Here is a 21,455-nt window from a genome sequence, read left to right as displayed (position 1 = left end):
CCGATCTCTGCACCTCTCGCCCTCCAGCAGGCTCAACCGGGGCAGAGGACCGGTCGCAGGGCTTCCTGCAGCGCTAGACATGCACCAGAAGATCAGGCAAGTTATAGGGAAGGGTGGGGTGGAATCCTGTCGAGGCCCTCACTGTGTCAGAGCAAGTGTCAAACCCCTGCCAGGCCCGACCTTCCATGGTCCCATCCGGGCACTTAGTGCAGCGGTCATCGCTTGCGGCCCCAGCCACCTCATTTTCTCGGAGGCTGTCGGCCTTCACCTTGTTAACTACGCCAAGCTAGTCAAGATCAGCCACATGCAGAAACCAGTCTCCCGCACCCCCACAATATAGGTGCGCCCGGTCACACAGATGGCCAAGCCGCACCTCGGGCAGTTTCCCAAGTTCACTGGCGTCTAGATAGACTCACCCGTCAGCGACCTTCCTAGTTTCTCAAGTTCACTGGCGTCTTGATAGACTCACCCGTCAGCGACCTTCCTCAGCTTTGGGAGGCCGCGTTAATGTTCAGGCCATGGCATGCCCTCCGCAGTTCTGACTTCGCAGAGAGGTGCCGTTTACTGTCTCCGTGCCTCCAATGCCTGACTGCTCCCCTTTCAGCTCGCATTGGGAGTCCACGCCTCTTGCTGCCCTCGACCACTCCTGAGGGATGCCCTACTGCCCCCAGGGCCTCGCTAACTAGCAAGCTGAGGTGATGTGTGTCTGGTGGAAGCGTGCACTGACGGCTGGTGGTGTGTGTGCCTGGTGGAAGTGTGCACTGCCGGCTGGTGGTGTGTGCCTGGTGGAAGCATTCAATGATGGCTGGTAGTGTGTGACGGCTGGTGGTGTGTGTGCCTGGTGGAAGCGTGCACTGACTGCTGGTGGTGTGTGTGCCTGGTGGAAGCGTGCACGGACGGCTGGTGGTGTGTGTGCCTGGTGGAAGCGTGCACTGCCGGCTGGTGGTGTGTGTGCCTGGTGGAAGCGTGCACTGATGGCTGGTGGTGTGTGTGCCTGGTGGATGTGTGCACTGATGGCTGGTGGTTTGTATGCCTGGTGGAAGCGTGAACTGACGGCTGATGGTGCGTGTGCCCGGTGAAAGCGTGCACTGACGGCTGTTGGTGCGTGTGCCCAGTGAAAGCATGCACCGACAGCTGGTGGTGTGTGTGCCTGGTGAAAGTGTGCACTGACGGCTGGTGGTGTGTGCCTGGTGGACGCGTGCACCGATGGCTGGTAGTGTGTGATGGCTGGTAGTGTGTGTGCCTGCTGAAAGTGTGCACTGACGGCTGGTGGTGTGTGTGCCTGGTGGAAGCGTGCACTGACAGCTGGTGGTGTGTGTGCGCGGTGGATGTGTGTAATGACGGCTGGTGGTGTGTGTGTGTGTGTACAAAAAGAGGGTATCCCCGACTAGAGCTCCTAATTCGGGATAAGTCAAACAATTGGAAATACGAAAAAATTAGGAACAGGTTAAGATAATGGACTGCGACTGACATTAGACAGCAAGCATTATGTCTGAGCCAAAGTTTGAGTACAAAAATATTTGTTCTTTATTAAATCATAGTAGGTTTAAAAAGGGAAGATTTACATGTGAAGGACTTTCTACATGTATTAGATACTGTGAATTACAATTTGTGGATTTTTAAAGTGCATTGCAGTACATATTAAAACATGGCTATAGGTTACAGAGTACTACGCGCGTTTCGGCTGTGAGCCTTCATCAGGAAGCCATGACTCTTTCCAGTTACCCTTGCAAGTAGATGGAATTCTGCCTAGAACGTTTCATGAGACTTGATGTTTTATTTAATTCTGTCCGAGAGGTAGATAGTATGATCCAATATAGGTGTCCAAAGGAAACGTAAGTGCGGTTGGAAGATGCAGACAAACAAAGGGGTTTAGAGTTATGTCTGAGGTATCACTGTTGGGTATTTCTATTTCGATCACTCGGATTTCAGAGAGTATCTGTAGCCTCGTGTTGGAGGTCCGCTACATTAGTTCTGTTTAAATAATGCACCAAGCGATCCAATACTGGATTCCATGTGGTGTAGTCCGGAGAGGTGCCCGGAGTCAATTGCCTCAGTTTCGGGTCCGGGCGGGTGGATGCTTTATAGACGATTCCACGGGCGATCCGATGGTGGGTTCTGTGTGGCGTCTCCGGCGGAGGTTCCGGTGATGTGTGTGCCTGGTGGAATTGTGCACTGACGGCTGGTGGTGTGTGTACCTGGTGGAAGCGTGTGCTGGCGCCTGGTGGTTGGTATGCCTGATGGAAGCGTGCACTGATGGCTGGTGGTGTGTGCCTGATGGAAGCGTGCACAAATGGCTGGTGGTGTGTGTGCCCTGTGGAAGGGTGTACTGACGACTGGTGATGTTTGTGCCCAGTGGAAGTGTACACTTACTACTGGTGGTGTGTGTGCCTGGTGGAAGCGTGCACTGACGACTGGTGGTGTGTGCCTGGAGGAAGCGTGCACCGAATGCTGGTAGTGTGTGACGGCTGGTGGTTTGTGTGCCTGGTGAAAGTGTGCACTGACGGCTGGTGGTGCATGTGCCTGGTGGAAGCATGCAGACTGCTGGTGGTGTGTGTGCCTGGTGGAATCGTGCACTGACTGCTGGTGGTGTGTGTGCCTGCTGAAAGCGTGCACTGATGACTGATGGGGTGGGTGCCTGGGGGAAGCAGTAGCATTCACAGTGATAGAAGACGCAAATGAAACTAACGAAGAGGAGGGGGAGAAAGGAGGGGGAGTGCAAGCAGAGGAGCATGATTCACACCTAGAAGACACACATGAAGCTGACCAGGAGGAAAGGGGAGGGGGGGGGTAGTGCAAGCAGAGGAGCCTGATTACAGCAATAAATACACAGATGGCAGCTGTCAACGTGCACGAGCTTGTGAACGCAAGCTGTTGGCCAGCAAAAGCCTCTGGTGACACTTTTAAAAGCCACTTACTAAATGTCTCAAAGTGCAGCGCATGCGCTGTCTCAGGCGAGACCTAAAAATCAGGCCCTTAGCTCGGCCCAACTTCCACCGCTTGGTTATCCACCCATTTTCGGGGTTTTTAATGTGTCATCTCACCTCTCAATCCTTCCTCCAGGCGATCTCACGCACCGGGTAACTTAGCCGGCAGGCTGGGCACCGATATTGCAGGATTCTGCTCGGACCGGAGTGGAGCAGCAGACTTACACGTCCCCCATCAGTGGCTTCTGAGGCACGCCCCCCCCCACCGCCCTATTTTTTATACATATATAAAATCGATTAATAGTTTAGAATTATTTATACATTTAGATCTTATTTAGGATATTTTTTAATTGAAGGTAATAAAAATGTCGTCTGTGGCGGCGATGAGGGTGGTCTCGGTGCTGTGGCTGCTGCGGAATCCTGATTGGGAGGGGTCCAGGATGTTGTTGTCTTCGAGGTGACGGGTGAGCTGGGTGTTTACTATCTTCTCGATGACCTTTGCTGGGAACGGGAGCAGGAAGATGAGTCTAAGTTCTTGAGGTCGCTCGGATCCGCCTTGGGTTTCTTCAGTAGGGCGTTGATCTCTGCGTGCTTCCAGTTCTCAGGGAAGGTGTCTCGAAGGAGAGGTTGATGATTTTGTGCAGGTGGGGTGCGATGGAATTGCTGGCTTTGTTGAAGATGTGGTGTGGGAGAGGGTCGGACGGGGATCCGGAGTGGATTGTGCCCATGGTCTTGATTGTGTCCTCGATGCTCATGTTGGCCCAGGTTGTCAGGGTGTCGTGGGCGGTGGGCGGTGGGTTAGGTGCGGTGAGATCTGCTGGGGTCGTCCTTGGTTTGAAACGGACATGGATATCGGTGATTTTCCTGTGAAAGAAGGTGGCGAGGGAGTCGCACAGAGCTTGCGATGGTGGGATGTCGTTGGTGCCTGAGCTGGGGTTGGGGTTGGAGAGTTCCTTCACAATGGTGAAGACCTCCTTGCTGTGAAAAGAAAAAGAAGGCACCCTGGGGTTATAAAGGTCCTAACTAGAGGATCCAAACATTGTAAAGGGGGGGGGTGATTAGCCTAGAAGACCATCTATTGTTGCCCACGCCAGGACGCCAGGACTAGAAGAATGAATGGATGAATGAAAGTTGAATGTTAAAATAATAGATAGAGTAAACTTTCTTGTGAGTGAGTGTGTGAGTATGGTTGAAGTGTGGTCAGTACTGGGTAGGTCTTAACTTAGCCTAAAAAATGTCTTGTGCCCGTGTAGTATAATATAATTTTTTCCCAATTGTATATGTTTTTCTTCTGTTCTTAAAGTATCACCTTGAAATCAAAAGCGCTATTTAATCTCTACATGTTTGTCTTTTGAAAATCAAAAAATATATCTAAAAGAAAGAAATAAAAAATATAGATATTTTTCTAATATATTTTGTTGAGTCTACTTGGATTGACTTTGTGTTTGTTCTGTGCAGTTTCAGCTTCTAGGCTAATCACCCCCCCCCTTTACAATGTTTGGATCCTCTAGTTAGGACCTTTATAACCCCTGGCAGGGTGCCTTCTTTTTCTTTTCACAGTTGTTTTCCCCTATGGCCTGCCTATATCTCTAAGAAACCCTACGGGGAACCCCCTTCTTTCGCTTCGAAGACCTCCTTGCTGTTGTGTGCGTTGTTGTCAAGGCATTCAGGCCCTCCATGTGTGTTTTGCGTTTAAAACCCCACCGTTCCCTTTCAAATAATCTTAATTTTGAATTCACTCTGTCATTTATGTGCTTAAGAATGACCCATTGGTAATCACACACTGTATTCTTCTTTTCTATATAACAGGTTGAAATCTTTGTGGTTAAGCTGCTGCATCTCAAATTGCTGCTATGTTCCCAGATTCTGGTTTTAATGTTACTGGTTGCCTTCCCTACATAGTGTAGGTTGCAGGGGCACGTTACCAGGTACACCACGCTTTGTGTATTACAATTTGTGAAATGGCTTATTTGCAAGGTCATTTGATTGCTTTTTGTTGGTTTTGTCAGAGGACAGACACTACAGTTACTGCATGGGTAACGGCCCATGATTGGTGTTATAGTGCATCGTAAACCCATTGTAGTGTTCTTTTTTTTTTTGCAGGCGAGTGTGTGGACCAACATATCTTTAAGGCTTTTCCCCCTCTTGTGGGAAAACATAGGACGTGGTATTGATAAGGACTCACTATTCAATACCCGCCAGTGCTTGGTGATGATTTTTGTCACTAATGTAGATGATGTATTGAAAGTAGTGATACATAATGGTCTTTCCACCTTGACTGTCTGTACCGGAGTTTCCAAAAGGGCTTCCCAGTTGTTATTTTGTGCCCTCTTTCTTTCTTGGGATACTATCTTTTTGGGTACTTCCTAGCCTTTAAAGATGTGGCTAGGTAATCAAGATCAGGCCTCTCCAATTATTATTTAATACCACAATGGAACCAAGTGGATGTTCCACCACCATTTTATCTTTCAAAGCACGGTCTAGTTATCCCGTGAGCGTGAGGGCACTACGCGCTTCCAACGGGATTTAACATGCTGGCCTACATCGCGTCGGTAATATGCAGTCCCCTGCAGTTGCACCAGATAGGTAGCAAGGCAGAGGTGAAGCCTTTGTGTGCTAAGTGTGGCACATGTATCACTAGCATGGTACTTGCTGTATGCCTTTTTCCACACTACTCGCTAAATGATTACATGCAGGCCTAACAAAGATATTGCCCGCATTGATTAAAGAAATCTCATCCCTTTACTGCATTTTCTCCCTAACGACTGTGACTACAGGCTTCCCTCTCCCCTGGTGGAAACATGATGCGATATCCAAGCATTTTATATGTATGTGATGTGTGTTTTTCATTGTATTATAAATGTGTGTCTTTGACAGTATACTATAACGCCTGTAGTACATTGATTCTTCATGTAATGTGGTTGTCTGTAGTCTTAGTCCTTTCTTTGTGTTCTCTCATTCTCTGTCTACCACTATGCCTATGTATGTTCTTACTTCCACCTGAGAATTCTACTAGTGTCAGTTGGTGGTCTGGTCAGCTAGCGAGGTTGTGTACTCAGCTGTGTCCTACAATAAATCTACGTGTATTCAACTAGAAGTATCCTGTCATCACTTACCATTCTATTAACAACATTTTGGCGACGAGGATGGTTTGTTTAACTCATTGTGGGTTTTGGGGGTCAGTGTGGAAAGTGTACCTACCCTCTGGTGTACCCATGTTTGGGGAGGTTGTGGGCGTAGACACCTTTCCTTGTTGCATTGATTTTCACTCATCTAAACCATGTTTTGGTTTCACCAGGGGAGGGGGATGGAGTGTGTAGTATGAAATGTCTTCTATCTTATTGTTTTCCGTTCGTGTTAGTGATATTTGATATCTCGTGTGGTTCTTAATTAGATTTGTGTATCTCATTTTTGTACTACATGGGGTAGGTGTTGTAATCTCTGTTTTTGCTTTATTTCATTTCTTTTCTATAAATGAGGGAGATGTGTTGTACATTGATTCTTCATGTAATGTGGTTGTCTGTAGTCTTAGTCCTTTCTTTGTGTTCTCTCATTCTCTGTCTACCACTATGCCTATGTATGTTCTTACTTCCACCTGAGAATTCTACTGGTGTCAGTTGGTGGTCTGGTCAGCTAGCGAGGTTGTGTGCTCAGCTGTGTCCTACAATAAATCTACGTGTATTCAACTAGAAGTATCCTGTCATCACTTACCATTCTATTTACAACAACGCCCAAACTGAAACTGTATTCTGGCAGTAAGACACAGGCCGCGCCCACCAGTGTGTCATCACTGCACTGCTTTCTGGCTTTATGTCGAAGACATCTTCACCCGGCCAAGGCAAGCCAGAGCCAAGGGCCATCCCCATGCCCTCAAAGAAAAAGGCAGATTTGCACATGTTTGTTTACCGAGCAGCCAGCACAGTTTATTGCTAGCTGCTCAGTGTTGCATCTCAGATTTTGAAACCCCCCACGGTGGCAGGGCGACGCCCATCTCGCCCCTGTACACCAGCGGCCCCTGCATTTATATCAAACAGGTTTCAAAGAGATTGATTTGCCATTATTTAGTTTGATAAGAGCTATGTATTCACCCCACTGAAAAACTTAGTAAACATTAGACTTTAGTGGTTCTTCTAAAACCATACACGGGTCTAGATTCAGGACAAACCTAAAATTACATGTCAACGTAGACTCTAATTTCAAGAGATTTGTTAGGAAAATATATGGACTACTGTGGTTTCCTTCTTCATGCACCAAGTTCCCTCAGGGCCACTGGTGATGTACATGGTCCTCACTTGAAGCATTTTTTTTAAAAACAGATTTTATTGTTATATGCTTTGTAATGATGAAATTAATGTAATGAAGAAAAAATGAACACAAGAGTATACCCACTATTGCAATATAAAGCTTTTACAATCATGTGTGCTTTAATACAGCCAGGTCCAAGGTTATCTTGTGACAAGAAGTAGAAAACCCACCACTTTCCCTGAAAATGTTTGTTTTTGTGGGCAGCCTCTGGCTGCATTTATTGGTTCCTCCAGGTTGGCACACCAGTCGATTGCTGCTCGCCATGTTCCCAAACTCCGGGCACTTGCCAAGGTCCACTGTCTGGCGATGTCCCTTTTCGCAAGCATGGTTCCAATCCCCACCAAAGTACAATCTTCCTGGCTCCACCCCAGCAGACGTTCCATGCTCTTATCTGTGTGGGGTATTACTGTGTGGTTTACCTGCTCTCCATGACTGTTTTGAGCTCGCTTGGCCAAGGGAACAGTACTAAGGTCAAGAAACATCTGAGTTGATCATTGTGTTTTCATATGGATATTTCAGGATGAAAACAAAGATCTTACAACCTCCTGTTGCTTAGTTGGGTAACCATTGTTTGACTGTAGGTCTAGAGTATGCTTGTAAGTTCCAAGTGGAACAGGAATTTGTTCTCTTATTACATTGTATTTGGTACAGAAGGACATAATAACACAGCCATAACTCTGCACTGTGGTAGGGCCCTAAGCCTTCCAGTCCCAAGGTAGCTTCTCAGCCTGAATTGTGGATCCATTGTCTGCCGCAGGATCTTAAACTTAGCGGTGTGCTGCCTGGCACAGAGGAGAGACTACTCCAATCCTTGCAATATATTATTCAAATATTGTTGATCACTTTGCCTTCAGAAGTGGGAGTGGCTTTATTTAGTGAGTCTGTGGATCCCCCTTGTGTAAATGACATTCTCCCCTCCCTTACATGGGCACAACTGGTGGATATGACGGATGCCCATATTAGCCTGGAATTGAAGTACACCAGAAGCACACAAAAGATGCTAAGGCTCTGGCGATTTACAGCCATAGTCAGCAATACTGTCTCCAAGAGTGAAACAGAAAGAAACAATTGGAGTGGAGTAAAGATGACCACCTTTTAAAGCATTCCCAAGTAACCCTTCAAAAGCTGAGGTGGCTCAAATATTTTCCCAAAACCATTCAGAAATGCACAGTGCCATTTATTCCCTAGACCCTGTTGCTCCTTTCGGCCACTCAGTATCTTTCATCTTCTTGGATAGATCAACTGCAGTTCAAATGTCACTGGCTACTGAACCTGCCATTCAGTTTGAGATGGCTGATCAAGGGAATCATTTTGCAGAAACTACGATCTATGGAAGGATTAATGAGCTACACCTGCACGTCCTCAGTTTTTTTTATAGCTAAAATATTGAATAAAGAAGAGTTATTTGTTTAACACTGTTTATCTTTGATGCAGGTGATCTTTCCTATCCGTACTCCGCTTCTCTTTAAAATCTGATCTTTTGGCAAGCTTGGTAAGTTCCATGGTATAGCTATGAAAAAAAGGCGGTCTTATTCAACGTAAAAAATATTTATATTTTTTTAATCCTCTGTCTTTATCTGTTTTGTAACAGGGGTTTAGTATTCAGACAAACATTGTGTCCCGTATTGTTATGCTGCTGTGCCCTTGAGCTTAGACCAGGCAACACTTGAGGAGCGGTGTCTGATGCATGCCAGACTAACACATCACAGTGGAAACTGAGAGAACAGAACATACCATGTGTTGGGCATCTGGGTTGGATTACAGGTTCAGTAGATATTTTCAAAACGTCATTGACGTTATCTGCTATTTCAGGAGCATCTTGTTCTGTTTAAAGTTAATTTTTCATCTTGTTAAAAAAGGAGGTGAAATGTAAAAAGTGACCTCAGGTATTTTAAAACAGATAGGTATTTGTAGTAAAATCTTGTTGCTGTTGGATCAGCTAAACCCCAGTTTCATTCCCGCAGCCCATTGCTTGTTTGCCTTGAGAGTTTGGATCCAATAGTATTATCTCCAAATTGAGGAAAGCCCAGCTGTGAGCATGTTGACTTTCAATCTTTTACATTAGACACTAGAAGTAAGTAATAGATGCTTAAAGTTGGGAAACTAATTCGGCTACTGGTCCTTAATAACACTCCTTTATCTTCTTATTTGCAGAGTACTTGCATCTACACAGTTTGAACCAACAGCAGCACGCATGGCTTTTCCTTGCTTTGATGAGCCTGCCTACAAAGCCAGTTTTGCAGTGAGAATATGGAGAGAGCCGAGGCACCAGGCACTGTCCAATATGCCAATAGTACGTGTATCCTGTGTTGTATTATTTTCCTGTATATTTCCTATATGTAGAGTTTTTTCATAAGTATCAATGTGTTTTGAGATGGATTCTGTTCTGGGTGCAGGGAAGACTGTTCATCCTACCTACAATTCCAATTCCTAACAGAGTGAATTTTGAGAGGTTTTATACAAGTGGTGTGGGTGCATAGAATTCCTTACAGGAGTAGCTATGAATGTGGCTCAGCCTGCTGTCCGATAATTAAGAATCCCTTATCATCATGAGAGAAGCCACATGTGTGCAATTCTCCCATATCTTGCAGTTTTTTTTTTTAGTTCTATGTTTTTGTTGATTACATTTATATATTTTTGAAAGTAAGTGTGTTTGACTGTCATATAGATGATTGCGTAGTGCTCAAAACTATGATCCCAGAAGTGAATGGATGAGAGTGCCTACTAATCAATTCACAGGTATGTGTCCTAAACAAATCAGCTGAGTGAGTAAGCCATATGTGCATGCTACTTTTAGACACATTCGTGTATATTCTAAGGCACAGCTGAGATTGAAGTAGGAACAAGCATTTACAATGCAATGGTCTCGGCATTATTAAAGGTAGAGCTATTGGCATTGCTCATGACTTTTTTTCTTTTTTGTTTAGAAACATAAATAAATGGTATTGTCATTTACAATGGCAATAGGTGAGCATTAGAGAGTAGTAGAGAGTATTCGCGGACACAGAGCCGCACACAGAGCACCACACACACACACGCAGAGCCCCACACGCACAGAGCCCCACACGCACAGAGCCCCACACGCACAGAGCCCCACACGCACAGAGCCCCACACGCACAGAGCCCCACACGCACAGAGCCCCACACGCACAGAGCCCCACACGCACAGAGCCCCACACACACAGGGCCCCACACACACAGAGCCCCACACACACAGAGCCCCACACACACAGAGCCACACACAGAGCCACACACACACAGAGCCTCACACACACAGAGCCTCACACACACAGAGCCTCACACGCACACACAGAGCCTCACACACACACACAGAGCCCCCCACACACACACACACAGAGCCCCACACACACACACACACACAGCTGTCGCGACTAGGACAACGCAGGCGCCTGTCACAAATCAGAACCAGATAACAGGAAGCAAATGGCATTGGTTGGTTAGAAGCACAAGTTCAAAGTCAAATTCAAAGGTCGGACCCTAAAGGGTAAAAACATAGGTCAAAGGTCAGGACAAATGAACATAAACTTTTACTACAGATAAAATAGAACGTGGGAGGTCCAAACCAAAAGAATCAAAATACAAAAATGTTCCCAAACAAAGGTGCTGCTGAAACATTGGTAAAGGCAGCGAGTGTGGTGGGAGAGACATGGGAGGGTCGAGTCTGAGAGCCCGGGAGGGGCTGGCATAGCGCTGATGCTGGCGCTCTGGAAACCTGAGGCTGGGCGGGAGCCCAGATGTGCGAGGGAGGGTCTGAGACCTGTGCGTGGGGTCATGGTGAGGAGAAGGGAGGGGGCAGGGGCCGAGCCGGGGGCCAGGATGCGGAAGGGTCACTCAGTGAGGGGAAAAAGAGACCACGATAGAGAGGGCGGAGGGCCACGGGGAATGACAAGGCACCCGGCCAAGACTCCTGCTGCGAAGAGAGCCACCCATCAGGAAAGTGCAGCAAAGCGTGTTAGGTGCAAGGTGAATAGGGGCGAGGGGGGCAAAGGACATTATATTACATTTATGAGAACATTACTTGTGCAGCTGTGGCACCGGGGCCCAAGGGGGTTGAGAGGGGCCCACTTTACTCCAGCTGGGGGAGGCGGGCCCATTTCACATCCTTACACCCTTGCTGGATGGGTAGGGGGCGGCTAATGGTGAGCCTGGGTCAGAAATACGTCTATACTGCGAGGGAGACGGGCCGACGGGGAGAGGCAAGGAAAGCAGCAACTTGTTGGGTGAAAGGGACGGGCCGTTCAAAGAGAGGGCAAGGCCAAAAGAGGAAAGACAGTGCTGGTGACGGGGAAAAAGGGGGAGCCGGGCTAGCGAGACAGGAGTATAGAAAGGCGAGCAGAGACTAGTGAGAGGGAGCGCTGATATAGTGGAATGAGGGCAGAGATAGTAAGGGAGAGGGAGCAGGCGGCTGAAAAGATAAGCAGATCATAGTGAGGGGGATGGAGGCGAATGAATATGAGAGAGAAGGGACGAGTGCGCGGAGGGAGGACAGGCTGTCTAAAGCAAAACGCAACCCAGTGAGAGGAGCAGGAGACAGATGGGCGGAAAAAGAGAGCGGCGACTAGGGAGAGGGGACCAGCAGAGGAGAAAGAGAGGAGGGACAAACGAGGGATGGAGATAATGGACTGGTGTGAAAGAGAGCAGTGTGCAGGCACTGGTGAGAGCGAGGGACAGGCGGACAGATATTAAGAGGGAGAGAGGACAGATGGAAGAAACGGAGAGGAGGGTCGAATTTGGTGGTAGGGCGGCTAGACCAGACTGGCGAATGGAGAACTACAACTAGAGTTGATAGATAGGCCCAATGATGAAAAGCGGAGCCCGGACTAGTGGGGAGAGGCGGGTGAAAAGGTGAGAAGAGGACCAGTGAGTGGAACGGGGACGGCCTGCTGAAAGAAGCGCAGGAGTCAGTGTGGGAGCGGGGACAGAGGGATGAAATGGAGAGCAGATAGCAATGAGGTAGAGGCAGGACAGACGGATGCGGGAAAAGCAGGGGGCTGGGGGGTCAAATGGTGAATGGATACAAAATACTAGCATGGGGAGAATGGCAGACGGGGGAATGGTTCACGGGAGCTAGTGCTCAGGAGAGGGCACGGTGAAGAAGAGGAGCGCGGGGAGAGTAGATATGCGGATGAAAGGAGGAGCAAGCAGGGAGCACTCACTGGAAAGCAGACTGACTAGCACTAACCAGCGAGGGGTTGGGGACAGACTAGTTAAGAAAGCAGGGGCTAGTGAGGGAGAGGCGACAGGCGGGAGGCAGAGCGGGGATGTGTGAGCGGAGAGTGGCCGACTGGTGCAGGAAGACTACGAACTAGTAGGGCAGATGAGTGAAAGAGAGACCACGGACTAATAAGAGAGAGAGGGAAAGGGAAGACGGATAAACGGAGAGCAGAGACTAATGAGCAAGAGATAGATTTTGGACTGATAAAAAGGACAGCAGGAAGAGATATGGTATTGAGAATACGGGTGAAATGGGGAGCAGCTACCAATGAGGGAGAGGGGACGGGCGAAGAGGAACGGACAGGTGTAAAGGACAGCAGGGGCTGGTGAGGAAAGACTGAGGACAGGGAGAGGGCGAACTCATGAGAAAAGAAAGGTGAAAGGTGTTTGGGAGTAGAAACGGTGGTCTTCCCTGCCTCGCCCGCTTCTGTGCCGAGGTGTTCCTGCATACCTGTGAAGGGCCGAGCCCCATGCGGACACTCTGCGACCGGACCTTGGCCAGCTTTGTTCGTTGGCAGCGCTGTCCGCCCTCCCCATGGTTGGCGTGCAGGTGTTGCTGCTGATAGCCGTGCTGCTGGGGGCTGCTGCTGGGCGCCGGCTCATCTGCCGGCTCATCGCTGGTAATTGCTGTTGCAGTCCATCACACGCTGAGATGGGGCGCTGCAGTGCTAGTGCTTCTCGCCGTGCATGCTCTCGGGAGGGAGGGCACACTCGAGCCGCAGAGGTAAGGGCAGAAGGGTGATCACGGGGGACCGACGTGAGCCAGGGGTGTGGAATTATGACCCCGAACTGCACCGGAGCCCGGACCGACTGGGGAGGGAAGGAAAGCAGAGATGTGGACTCCTCAACAGGGGAACCAAAATGGCGGCCGCAAAGCTCCGAACATTTTCGGATTTGGGGGCATGTTTTTGGCTTCTGAGTGACGGATGATGTCACAGTGGAAAGAACGCAAAAAAACACGCCCCCGAATCCGAAAGAGACAGGGCTTTATTGGAGTGACTCCCTTCTCCTCCAATGACTGGCCTCCGTTTAGGAAGCCAGCCAATGGAGGAGAAAGGAGGAGAGAGGCGGGTTCAAGCCCCCATACTCCAAAACATTAAATCTCCTCCCGGAGACTGCGCAAGCGCAGCCTTTCGGTCCTTGACCTAAAAATGTGGGCCCTTGCACTTTCTTTTTAGGTCCAGCCTGGGCAGCACATGCGCTGCTCAGTGAGGCCTTCTCTATTCAGGTAGCGCCTTGAAGCTCTGCCCACTCTCTGTCCATATTATGTATTGGCTTGTGTCATTGTCCATTGTGAACTGTGGCTGTTCATTGGTCAGTAGGCTTAGTAGTCCCTCCTTAGTACTGCCTTCTCAAATTTAATAACCTCCCATGGCGACACCCCTGTTATGTGTGTTGTTACTCGGAAGGCTTAAATTACAGCCTCTGAGCACTACTTTCTCAAATAGCTTTGTCCTGCCTGCTATTGCAGTCAGGACACACTCTCTCCTAAAGCTTTTGTTTTATTTTTATAGCACAGGCGCTGCCATTTGCAGTGCAATAGGTTTTAATGAGTTCAAGCTATTGGCATTCTAAATGACAATGCCTTTTATTTATCTGTTTTAAAAACAAAACATAAATAAATGGTCCTTGTCCTTTACAATGCCACTAGCCAAAACTCTCGTAAATGCGAGACCCGTAGCATTGCAAATGCATGTTTTTTTCTTTAAATTAGGCCATTCATCTGTGAGAGGGAACACAGATCGGCTCTCTACCCATCAGACCAGACTTCATTTGATGGCACAGTGAAGTTGACTCTGCGCTTTTCCACAAACATCACATTGTAGAGGCATTTTTGACAACTAAATGGGTCCTGTCTCCCATGTGGATCAAAAGGGTCTGCCTGGGAGTGTCGAGGCGGTTTGTGCTCCTGCTTTTCTTACGTAACTCGCCAAGGAGCTTTGTCTCTTTAGCAACCTCAAGCGATTGCATTGTGCCAGCAAGGCTGGATGCCAAAGCCTAGCTCTGCTGTAAAATCAGGGATTACAAGGATGCACGAGGGGGCGAAAGAAAGAGCGAGGGAGCTGAAAACAGGAACAGAGAAAGATAATGTAGAACCAGGGAGAAGGGAAAAGGGGAAGAGACGAGAAAAAGGGAAGGAATAAAAAAAGTCAAATATCAGGTCGAAATTGGAAGAAGAAAAAAATGACATAAATAAAACTATAACAAGAGAATAAAAAGAGCAGCAATGATTGCAGCAGGGTGATGTTTGAAGAGAGGAAGGTGAACATAAAAAAAGTCGAAAATGGAGGAAGAAGGATGAGGAAAGGGATGGAAGAACGAAACCAAAGAGGGGAGAATGGAAAAAGAAAGAGAAAGAATGGAAGGAAAAATAAGTTTAAAAGATTGCAAGAATGGGAAAATGTAGGAAAAAAGAAAGCAAGAACGAAAGATTGACAGAAGTGAGGGAAGGAATTAAAACTGAATAGTGAAGTTTAGCAACACAGCACTGAAGGACTTGAAGAAAGGAGATGGAAATAACGTAGGTACCAGGAATGGAGTAGAAAGGGGAACAACGAAAAAAAGAATTAACAACGAAAGGAAGGAGTAAGGAGGGCAGGCAAAAAGAAACAAGAAAATAAGTAACAAAAGCAGGGGGAAAGGGGGAGACAAGAAGAATTGAGGGGACAGACAAACGAGGAATAGGGCAGGGATAGGGAGGGAGGAAGGAATAGCTGAACCAAAGTTGGAGAGAAAAAAGGAGGAAGGAAGGAAGAGGAAAGTAAAGAATGGAGTCAGGACGAAAGGCTCGAAGGAAGGGGGAAAGGAGAAAAGACAAGCAAACAAATGAAGGAAAGACGTGAGGGAAAGTGGAAGGAACTAACGGAGAAATGAATTAAGTAAAATTGGAAGGGGGATTAAAGAGACCGCATGGATGAAAGATGAAAGCACGTAGAGACGGAGGGCAAAAAGGAAAGAATGTAAGACAATAGGGTCAAAGAATGAAGAAATAACATAGCAAGAAATGTATAGAATGAGAATGATTTAGAGAATGCAGGGAGAAAGAACCGAAAGAGTGACTGAAGGAGATGAAAAAGAAGGATGAATGATGAAAATAATTAAATCAGCTATGAAGTGGGAATGACAGAAGGAATGAAAGAACGAAAGAAGAATCGATAAATGAATAACAGATGGAAGAGTTGGTGGGACATGCAAAGGACAGTAAAAAGGAAGACACTAAGGAAGGCGATTTGAAAAAGGAAGAAATGAAGAAAGGATACACGAAGGATATCAGCAGAAAGCAATAGAGTGGTTAAAGAAGAGAAAAGGAAAGAATGAAAGAAGTAAAATAAGAATAAAAATAAGTACCAAAGGAGGAAGGAAGCAAGGAAGGAAGGAAGAACGAAAGGAATGACGGGAAGAAGGAAGAAAGGGAAAGGAGAAGGAATAAAGGAATGAAAGAAGTAATTAAGTCAATCGAGGACTTTAAAAGTAAGGCACTAAGGAAGGACTGAAGGAGTGCATGAGGAGAATTCAACTGAGTGGTTAAGGAATACAAAGGGGAACAGAGAAAGGAGTGAAAGAAGAATACAAATAATCACAAAACACAAAAAAGAAGAAGGGTCAACTGAGTGGTTAAGGAAGAGAAATGGAAACAAAGAAAGAATTGAAAGAAGAATACAAATAATCACAAAACACAAAAAAGAAGAAGGGAAGGAGGGAGGGAGAGAAGGAAGGAAAGAAACAAAGAAGGAAGGAAAGAAAGGTGAGGGAAGGCAGGAAGTATGCCAGGGGAGGAAGGGAACGGAGAAAGAATTGGAAGAAGAATACAAAGAATCCCAATACACAGAAAAGAGGAAGGAAGAAAGGGAGGGAGGGAAAAAGAAAGAAAGAAACAAAGGAAGGAAAGAAAGAAAGAAAATGAAGAGCTTAAGAGGGAAGAATTTTAAAGAAAGATAAAAAACCTGTGAAGGAAAAAAGGAAGAAAGAACAAACTAAAACAGCAAGGGTCAACTGAGTTGTTAAAAAGAGAAATGTGAGAACATAGAAAGAAGTGAAAGAAGAATACAAATAATCACAAAACACAGAAAAGAGGAAGGGAGAGAGAGAGAGAAGGAAGAAGGAAGGAGAAGTAGGGAAGGAAGGGAGGGAAGAAGGAAGGAATGAATGAAGGAAGGAAGGAAGGACTTAAGAAAGAAAAAAGGAAATGGGAAGAAAGAACAAACTAAAACTGGAAGGGTCAGTCAAACACCTCCTTTAATTCTAGATAAATAGGTGTGTTTGTTTGACCCCGGTCTATGCGCCTTCTTTCTCCGCCTGGGCCAGCACGTTGGGTCCTGTGCTCTAGTTGTTGTCACTGACTCTTCAGTTTTTCCAGGGAGGGTTCGGGGTAGCCTTCTATTCATAAATGCAAGTGTAACCCCCTCCCACGCCCCCAGCCCTGCTGGCAGGCTCTGCCCGCCGCCCGGGTCTGTGCTGAAATAAAACAGGCTGCAGAGCAGGGGGTGTCGCGGGGCCCGGCCCCTGCTCATGTCAGATAGTTTCCTTCGAGTGACAATGTGATTTTGCAATGTTTAGTCCTATGAACCGTGTTTCTTTAGGGGCCATTAATTGGTGTGATTTACTTTGCTTAGAAACTCCAATAAAACACGTTGAGCGCTAACAAAGGGACGCCGGAGCCCTCGGCTGCACCCCATCGGGTGGGGGGACCCGTGGGGTGCTTCCGGCACCCCCTCTTTGTCTCAGAGGCACGGACGCTACTGTGTATGAGGGGCTCCGGCCCCAAACGGCGCTCCTCAGGGTTGGGAGGCAGCGCTTCGGGCTGGGAGGCAGCGCCAAGACTCCACCTCCCTCCCATCCCCAGCCTCCAAGCTGCCTCAGAGTGAGGAACAGCTCCGCAGCTCAGCACATTTCTGAGGCTGCAGGAGGCAGCACGGGTCCAGCCCCGCAGCCCTCTAACCTCAGTGCCCGGCAGCCTCTCCAATCTTCCAGCATCCCCACCTGAGTACCTCACCTGACTTCGTACCTCACCCTCCACACCTGGCTCCTCGCCTCTGTGCCTTGACACCTGTTACACACCTGCTCCTACCTCACTGCAGTCTTTATCTCCAGACCTCTCTTGTCAACATACACTTCTTTACTACATCCCTCCTGCTTTCTCGCCTCACCTACCCCAGTCCCAGACAGGACCTGCTTCAAACCTGTATACCTCACATGCGTCCACATCTATAGAACATCTGCCCCGCTTCTGTCCCTCCCCAATCACCTCCCCCCTGTGCCACAACTGCTCCCGCCGCATTATACCACCTGCCTCCTCCTGCGTACCTCACCTGCCACGACCTCTTTACCTTACCTGCCCCGATCTCTATACCTCACCTGCCTGCGCCTCTATACCCCATCCGCCCATCATCTGCTCTTTCCTGTACCTCAGTTGCCTCCCCAGTCCCCTACCTCCGCTACCTTCAAGCCTCTCCTAGTAGCCTCCCTCATGGGCCTTGGCATGGATGCTGGGGGTCGCTCCCGGTGCTGGAGGGGGCTGGTCTTCTGAGGATGCCCGGCGCGAATACATCTGGATTCCTTCATTCTTTCCACTAAGCACGAGCCTGCATTAGACGCCGTGTGGACCGCGCGCGACCCAGGATTACTTGGAGAGTTGGTGGTTTTGTTCGGGTGTCACAGCCTGTGAGAGAAGTGCTGCCCTGGGTCCGGATATTCGGCTCGCTCATAGGTAGGTGGCCTGGCGAGTACCTGTGTGCAAGCGCGGCGGGGGAAGGTCCTGTTTTCGGTTCCACAGAGTAAGGATTGCAAACGACAAGTAAAACAAAACAAAACAAGTTGGAAGGAAAGGGAATGAGTGTAAATGTGGCAGTAGGGACGCCGAAAAGAGTGAGACATGGAGGGTCCGGAGTGAGGGATAGATACAACTATGTGATAGTTTCCGAACATTTTCGGATTCGGGGGCGTGTTTTGGCGTTGAGTGACGGATGACGTCACAGGTGGAAAGAACGCCAAAAACACGCCCCCGAATCCGAAAGAGACGGGGCTTGTTTGGAGTGACGCCACTCTCCTCCAATGGCTGGCCTCCGTTTAGGAAGCCAGCCAATGGAGGAGAGATCGAGGAGAGAGGCGGGTTCAAGCCCTGTCTAAAAAACATTAAATCTCCTGGAAGCTGGCAAGCCAGCCTTCGGTCCTCGACCTAAAAATGATATCCTTTGGCAAAGGGGTCATGATAGACTGCCTGCGTATGATTTGGTTATCAGAAGGCTTAATGCCAATGTGTGACTGCTTGGGGAGATGAAGTTGGGTTCTGAGAGCCTGCTGGGTGAAAGAATGCTCTGGTAAAGGAGTTTTTTGTCTTTTGAGGTTCCTGAGAGATGCAGGGTCTCTCTGGTACTCCCAGCGGCGTGTTTAACAGGGGTGTTGATATTGGCTGAGCAATGGAGACATACCTAGTAGAGTTCTACACCGGGTTGGAACAGGCAGCGAGGGTAGTGTGAAAGTTGGTCAGGTGGACACAGAGCCAATCCTGAACTGTCCTGGAATGTTTCCTTATGGTCGCCTAGTCCCACCCCAGACCTTTTAGAAAATAGTGGCTTTAATCTGGATAGCAGCATGTGCAGTGCGTCCAGGGTAGTTGTAAGGCAGCCAGCATGAAGGCTACTGTAAAGGGCCAACAAACACAAACCTATGCGTGACCATGGGCAAGTGAACTGTCCCCATTTTTTGCTGGTGTGGATGCTCTCCCCATAGTACGCGGTAGTGCTGTGGTAGCACCAAGATGTTCATATTGTGGAGTCCTGGTTCCCCTGTCTTTTGGTTGATCACCCTAGTTAGAACTAAGGGAATATTGGGTATTCATGTAGTGGACCCACTACCCTTGCTGTGATTTTGCATGTTCCTGATTGTTGTAGGGCAGGGAATAACCCTTATGGAATCAGGCTTGGTATTCTGAACAAGATCATCTATTTGCATATAGACATGTCTGAACTGGCGTGGCTGAGTGGGCTAAAGAACGGTGATGGATTAAACCCAGATCTTTTGACTTGGTGTTTGATTCAGATGCTCCGTCCATCACCACCCCCTTTTGTACCACGAACAAGATCATCTGACACAAAGCTATAGATCTGAGAGTTCAAAATTCTATCCTCAACTGAATATTTGGTGGAAGGCCAGTAGAGGCGCTGTTGTTGATCCTGTATATATTTTGTATGATTTAGGCTGTTCCTGAGCCTTTTTAATTTGGCCAATGTGTTGGTTATGGATTCATCTCTCCAATGGAGTACATGACTGCACTAATACGTGTGCACCTTAAATTAATTTACTTGACCCACAGACCTAATGTCTGCATTTATGGGAAGTGAGACACAGTTCTTACATTGCATACAGCAGGTGGAGGCACTATAACGATTATTAACACAATAAACTCTGCACATATGACACATGGCAAACCTTCATCCAACACGTGTGCACAGTTAGACAAAATCAACAACCTGTGGTCCAATTTTGAAGATGGAAATCTACACCTTACTTTGTTGTCCCATGTTGCAGAGTATACATCCTAAACTAATTTTTAGAGTGGCATTCAGAACTCTGTGGAAGTTGCCTGAGTGCTTGAACAATGATGGTTGAGAGTACATTGTTGCTGTATATATTCAGTGAGGGACTTTTATTCTCATTGTTCCTTGGCTGTGAGCAGAAAGCTTACAGAAAGAAGTGCAATTTTAATTTCTTGTCCGTCATTTTTAAAGGAAACTGAACTATTATGACAAATCATTTTCTACATGTGTTAGTTTTGGATTGAATATAATTATGTCTGGTGCCGATGTGTTTTTTTACCCCCATTCACAAACTATGAACTTGGATTGAGTACAATGGTGTAGGACAGTTTCAACAGTTTTTTAACTTTCCATTATCATGTTGTTAAAGTTTGTGACAGTGAAGTATTTATGGACCCCATAGTTATTACCATTGTTGGATATGAATTCCAAGGAATATAACAGACGCATCAGAACTGAGGAACACATTTCAAACAAGCAGTTGAAAATTTTCTCTGACTCTTTCGGCATTTCCAGGATTATAGCAAGCACATCAGAACTGAGAAACAAATTTCAAACAAGCAGATGAAAATGTTCTCTGACCCTTCTGGCTTTCCCAGGATTATAGCAAGCACATCAGAACTGAGAAACACATTTTAAACAATCAAATGAAAATGTTCTCTGACCCTTGTGGAATCTGAGCTTTGCAGAGACCACGTCCTGCCTTACATGGTTACCTCTTTCATTGGTCGAGATGTTAGTATAGCTTACCTGTTATCCATTTGGTTCCTCTGAGGGTGATTGACATGGATTTAATGGTTGACTACGGAGACAAGCCTTGTTGTAACACTTTCTTGGTCATAGTGAGCGCCAAGAGGGCATGCTATTAGCATTGTCGGGGTCCTGTAACCTTATCACGTAGGACTATAAGACCATTCCCTATATTGGCAACTTGCCAATGTGCCCTGTCCGACACTGTACCCATGTCTTAACCTATTATTTTGACATACATCTCTCGAAGAGGTCATTTCTGGGAACCATGCACTTTTAGTATTTGTTCAAGGAAAGAGGTTAGAAGCAGTGAGTGAGTAGGAGAAAAGCCAGCACATACTTATTAAGTGTAGAAAAACTATTGTTAATAAATTGACTCCAGATAAGGAGGAATGCAAGTGTTGGTAGCAATTTCAGTGAGTGTCTCTGAAACACAACTCAGCCCCTGGTTGATGAGGTGAGATGCACCACAATGTACAATGGATTTCATGTTTGTAAGCCAATGCTGTATACTTGATCATGTCCCTGTGAATCTAGCGCCTAGGCGGCTATGCATATCTTATCAAACAAGGTGAATAAAAAGGTTACATGTCGATGAAAAGCTTTATGACAGGAATTGTGATCTTTTACATCATTAACAGCAGAGCAAAGGTAGTCACTGAGCAGAAACAGGGAGAAGCCTTCACGGGACACTTGAAGTAGA

General features: G+C 47.2%; 1 protein-coding gene across 1 annotated transcript in view; it reads left to right on the top strand.

Annotated features, from left to right (window-relative positions):
• Nucleotides 1-21,455, top strand: part of ERAP1 (endoplasmic reticulum aminopeptidase 1) — a 507,475-nt gene that overhangs the window by 124,233 nt on the left and 361,787 nt on the right. The window contains exon 3 of the mRNA XM_086960958.1: nt 9,387-9,525. Coding sequence (XP_086817084.1) covers nt 9,387-9,525 — 139 coding nt within the window. The remainder of the gene's footprint in view (nt 1-9,386; nt 9,526-21,455) is intronic.

The sequence above is a fragment of the Lissotriton vulgaris genome, chromosome 3_1, assembly GCF_964263255.1.
Source record: "Lissotriton vulgaris chromosome 3_1, aLisVul1.2, whole genome shotgun sequence".
NCBI lineage: Eukaryota > Metazoa > Chordata > Amphibia > Caudata > Salamandridae > Lissotriton > Lissotriton vulgaris.
The sequence above is the reverse complement of the archived record's forward strand: the minus strand, read 5'-3'. Positions and strand labels throughout refer to the sequence as shown.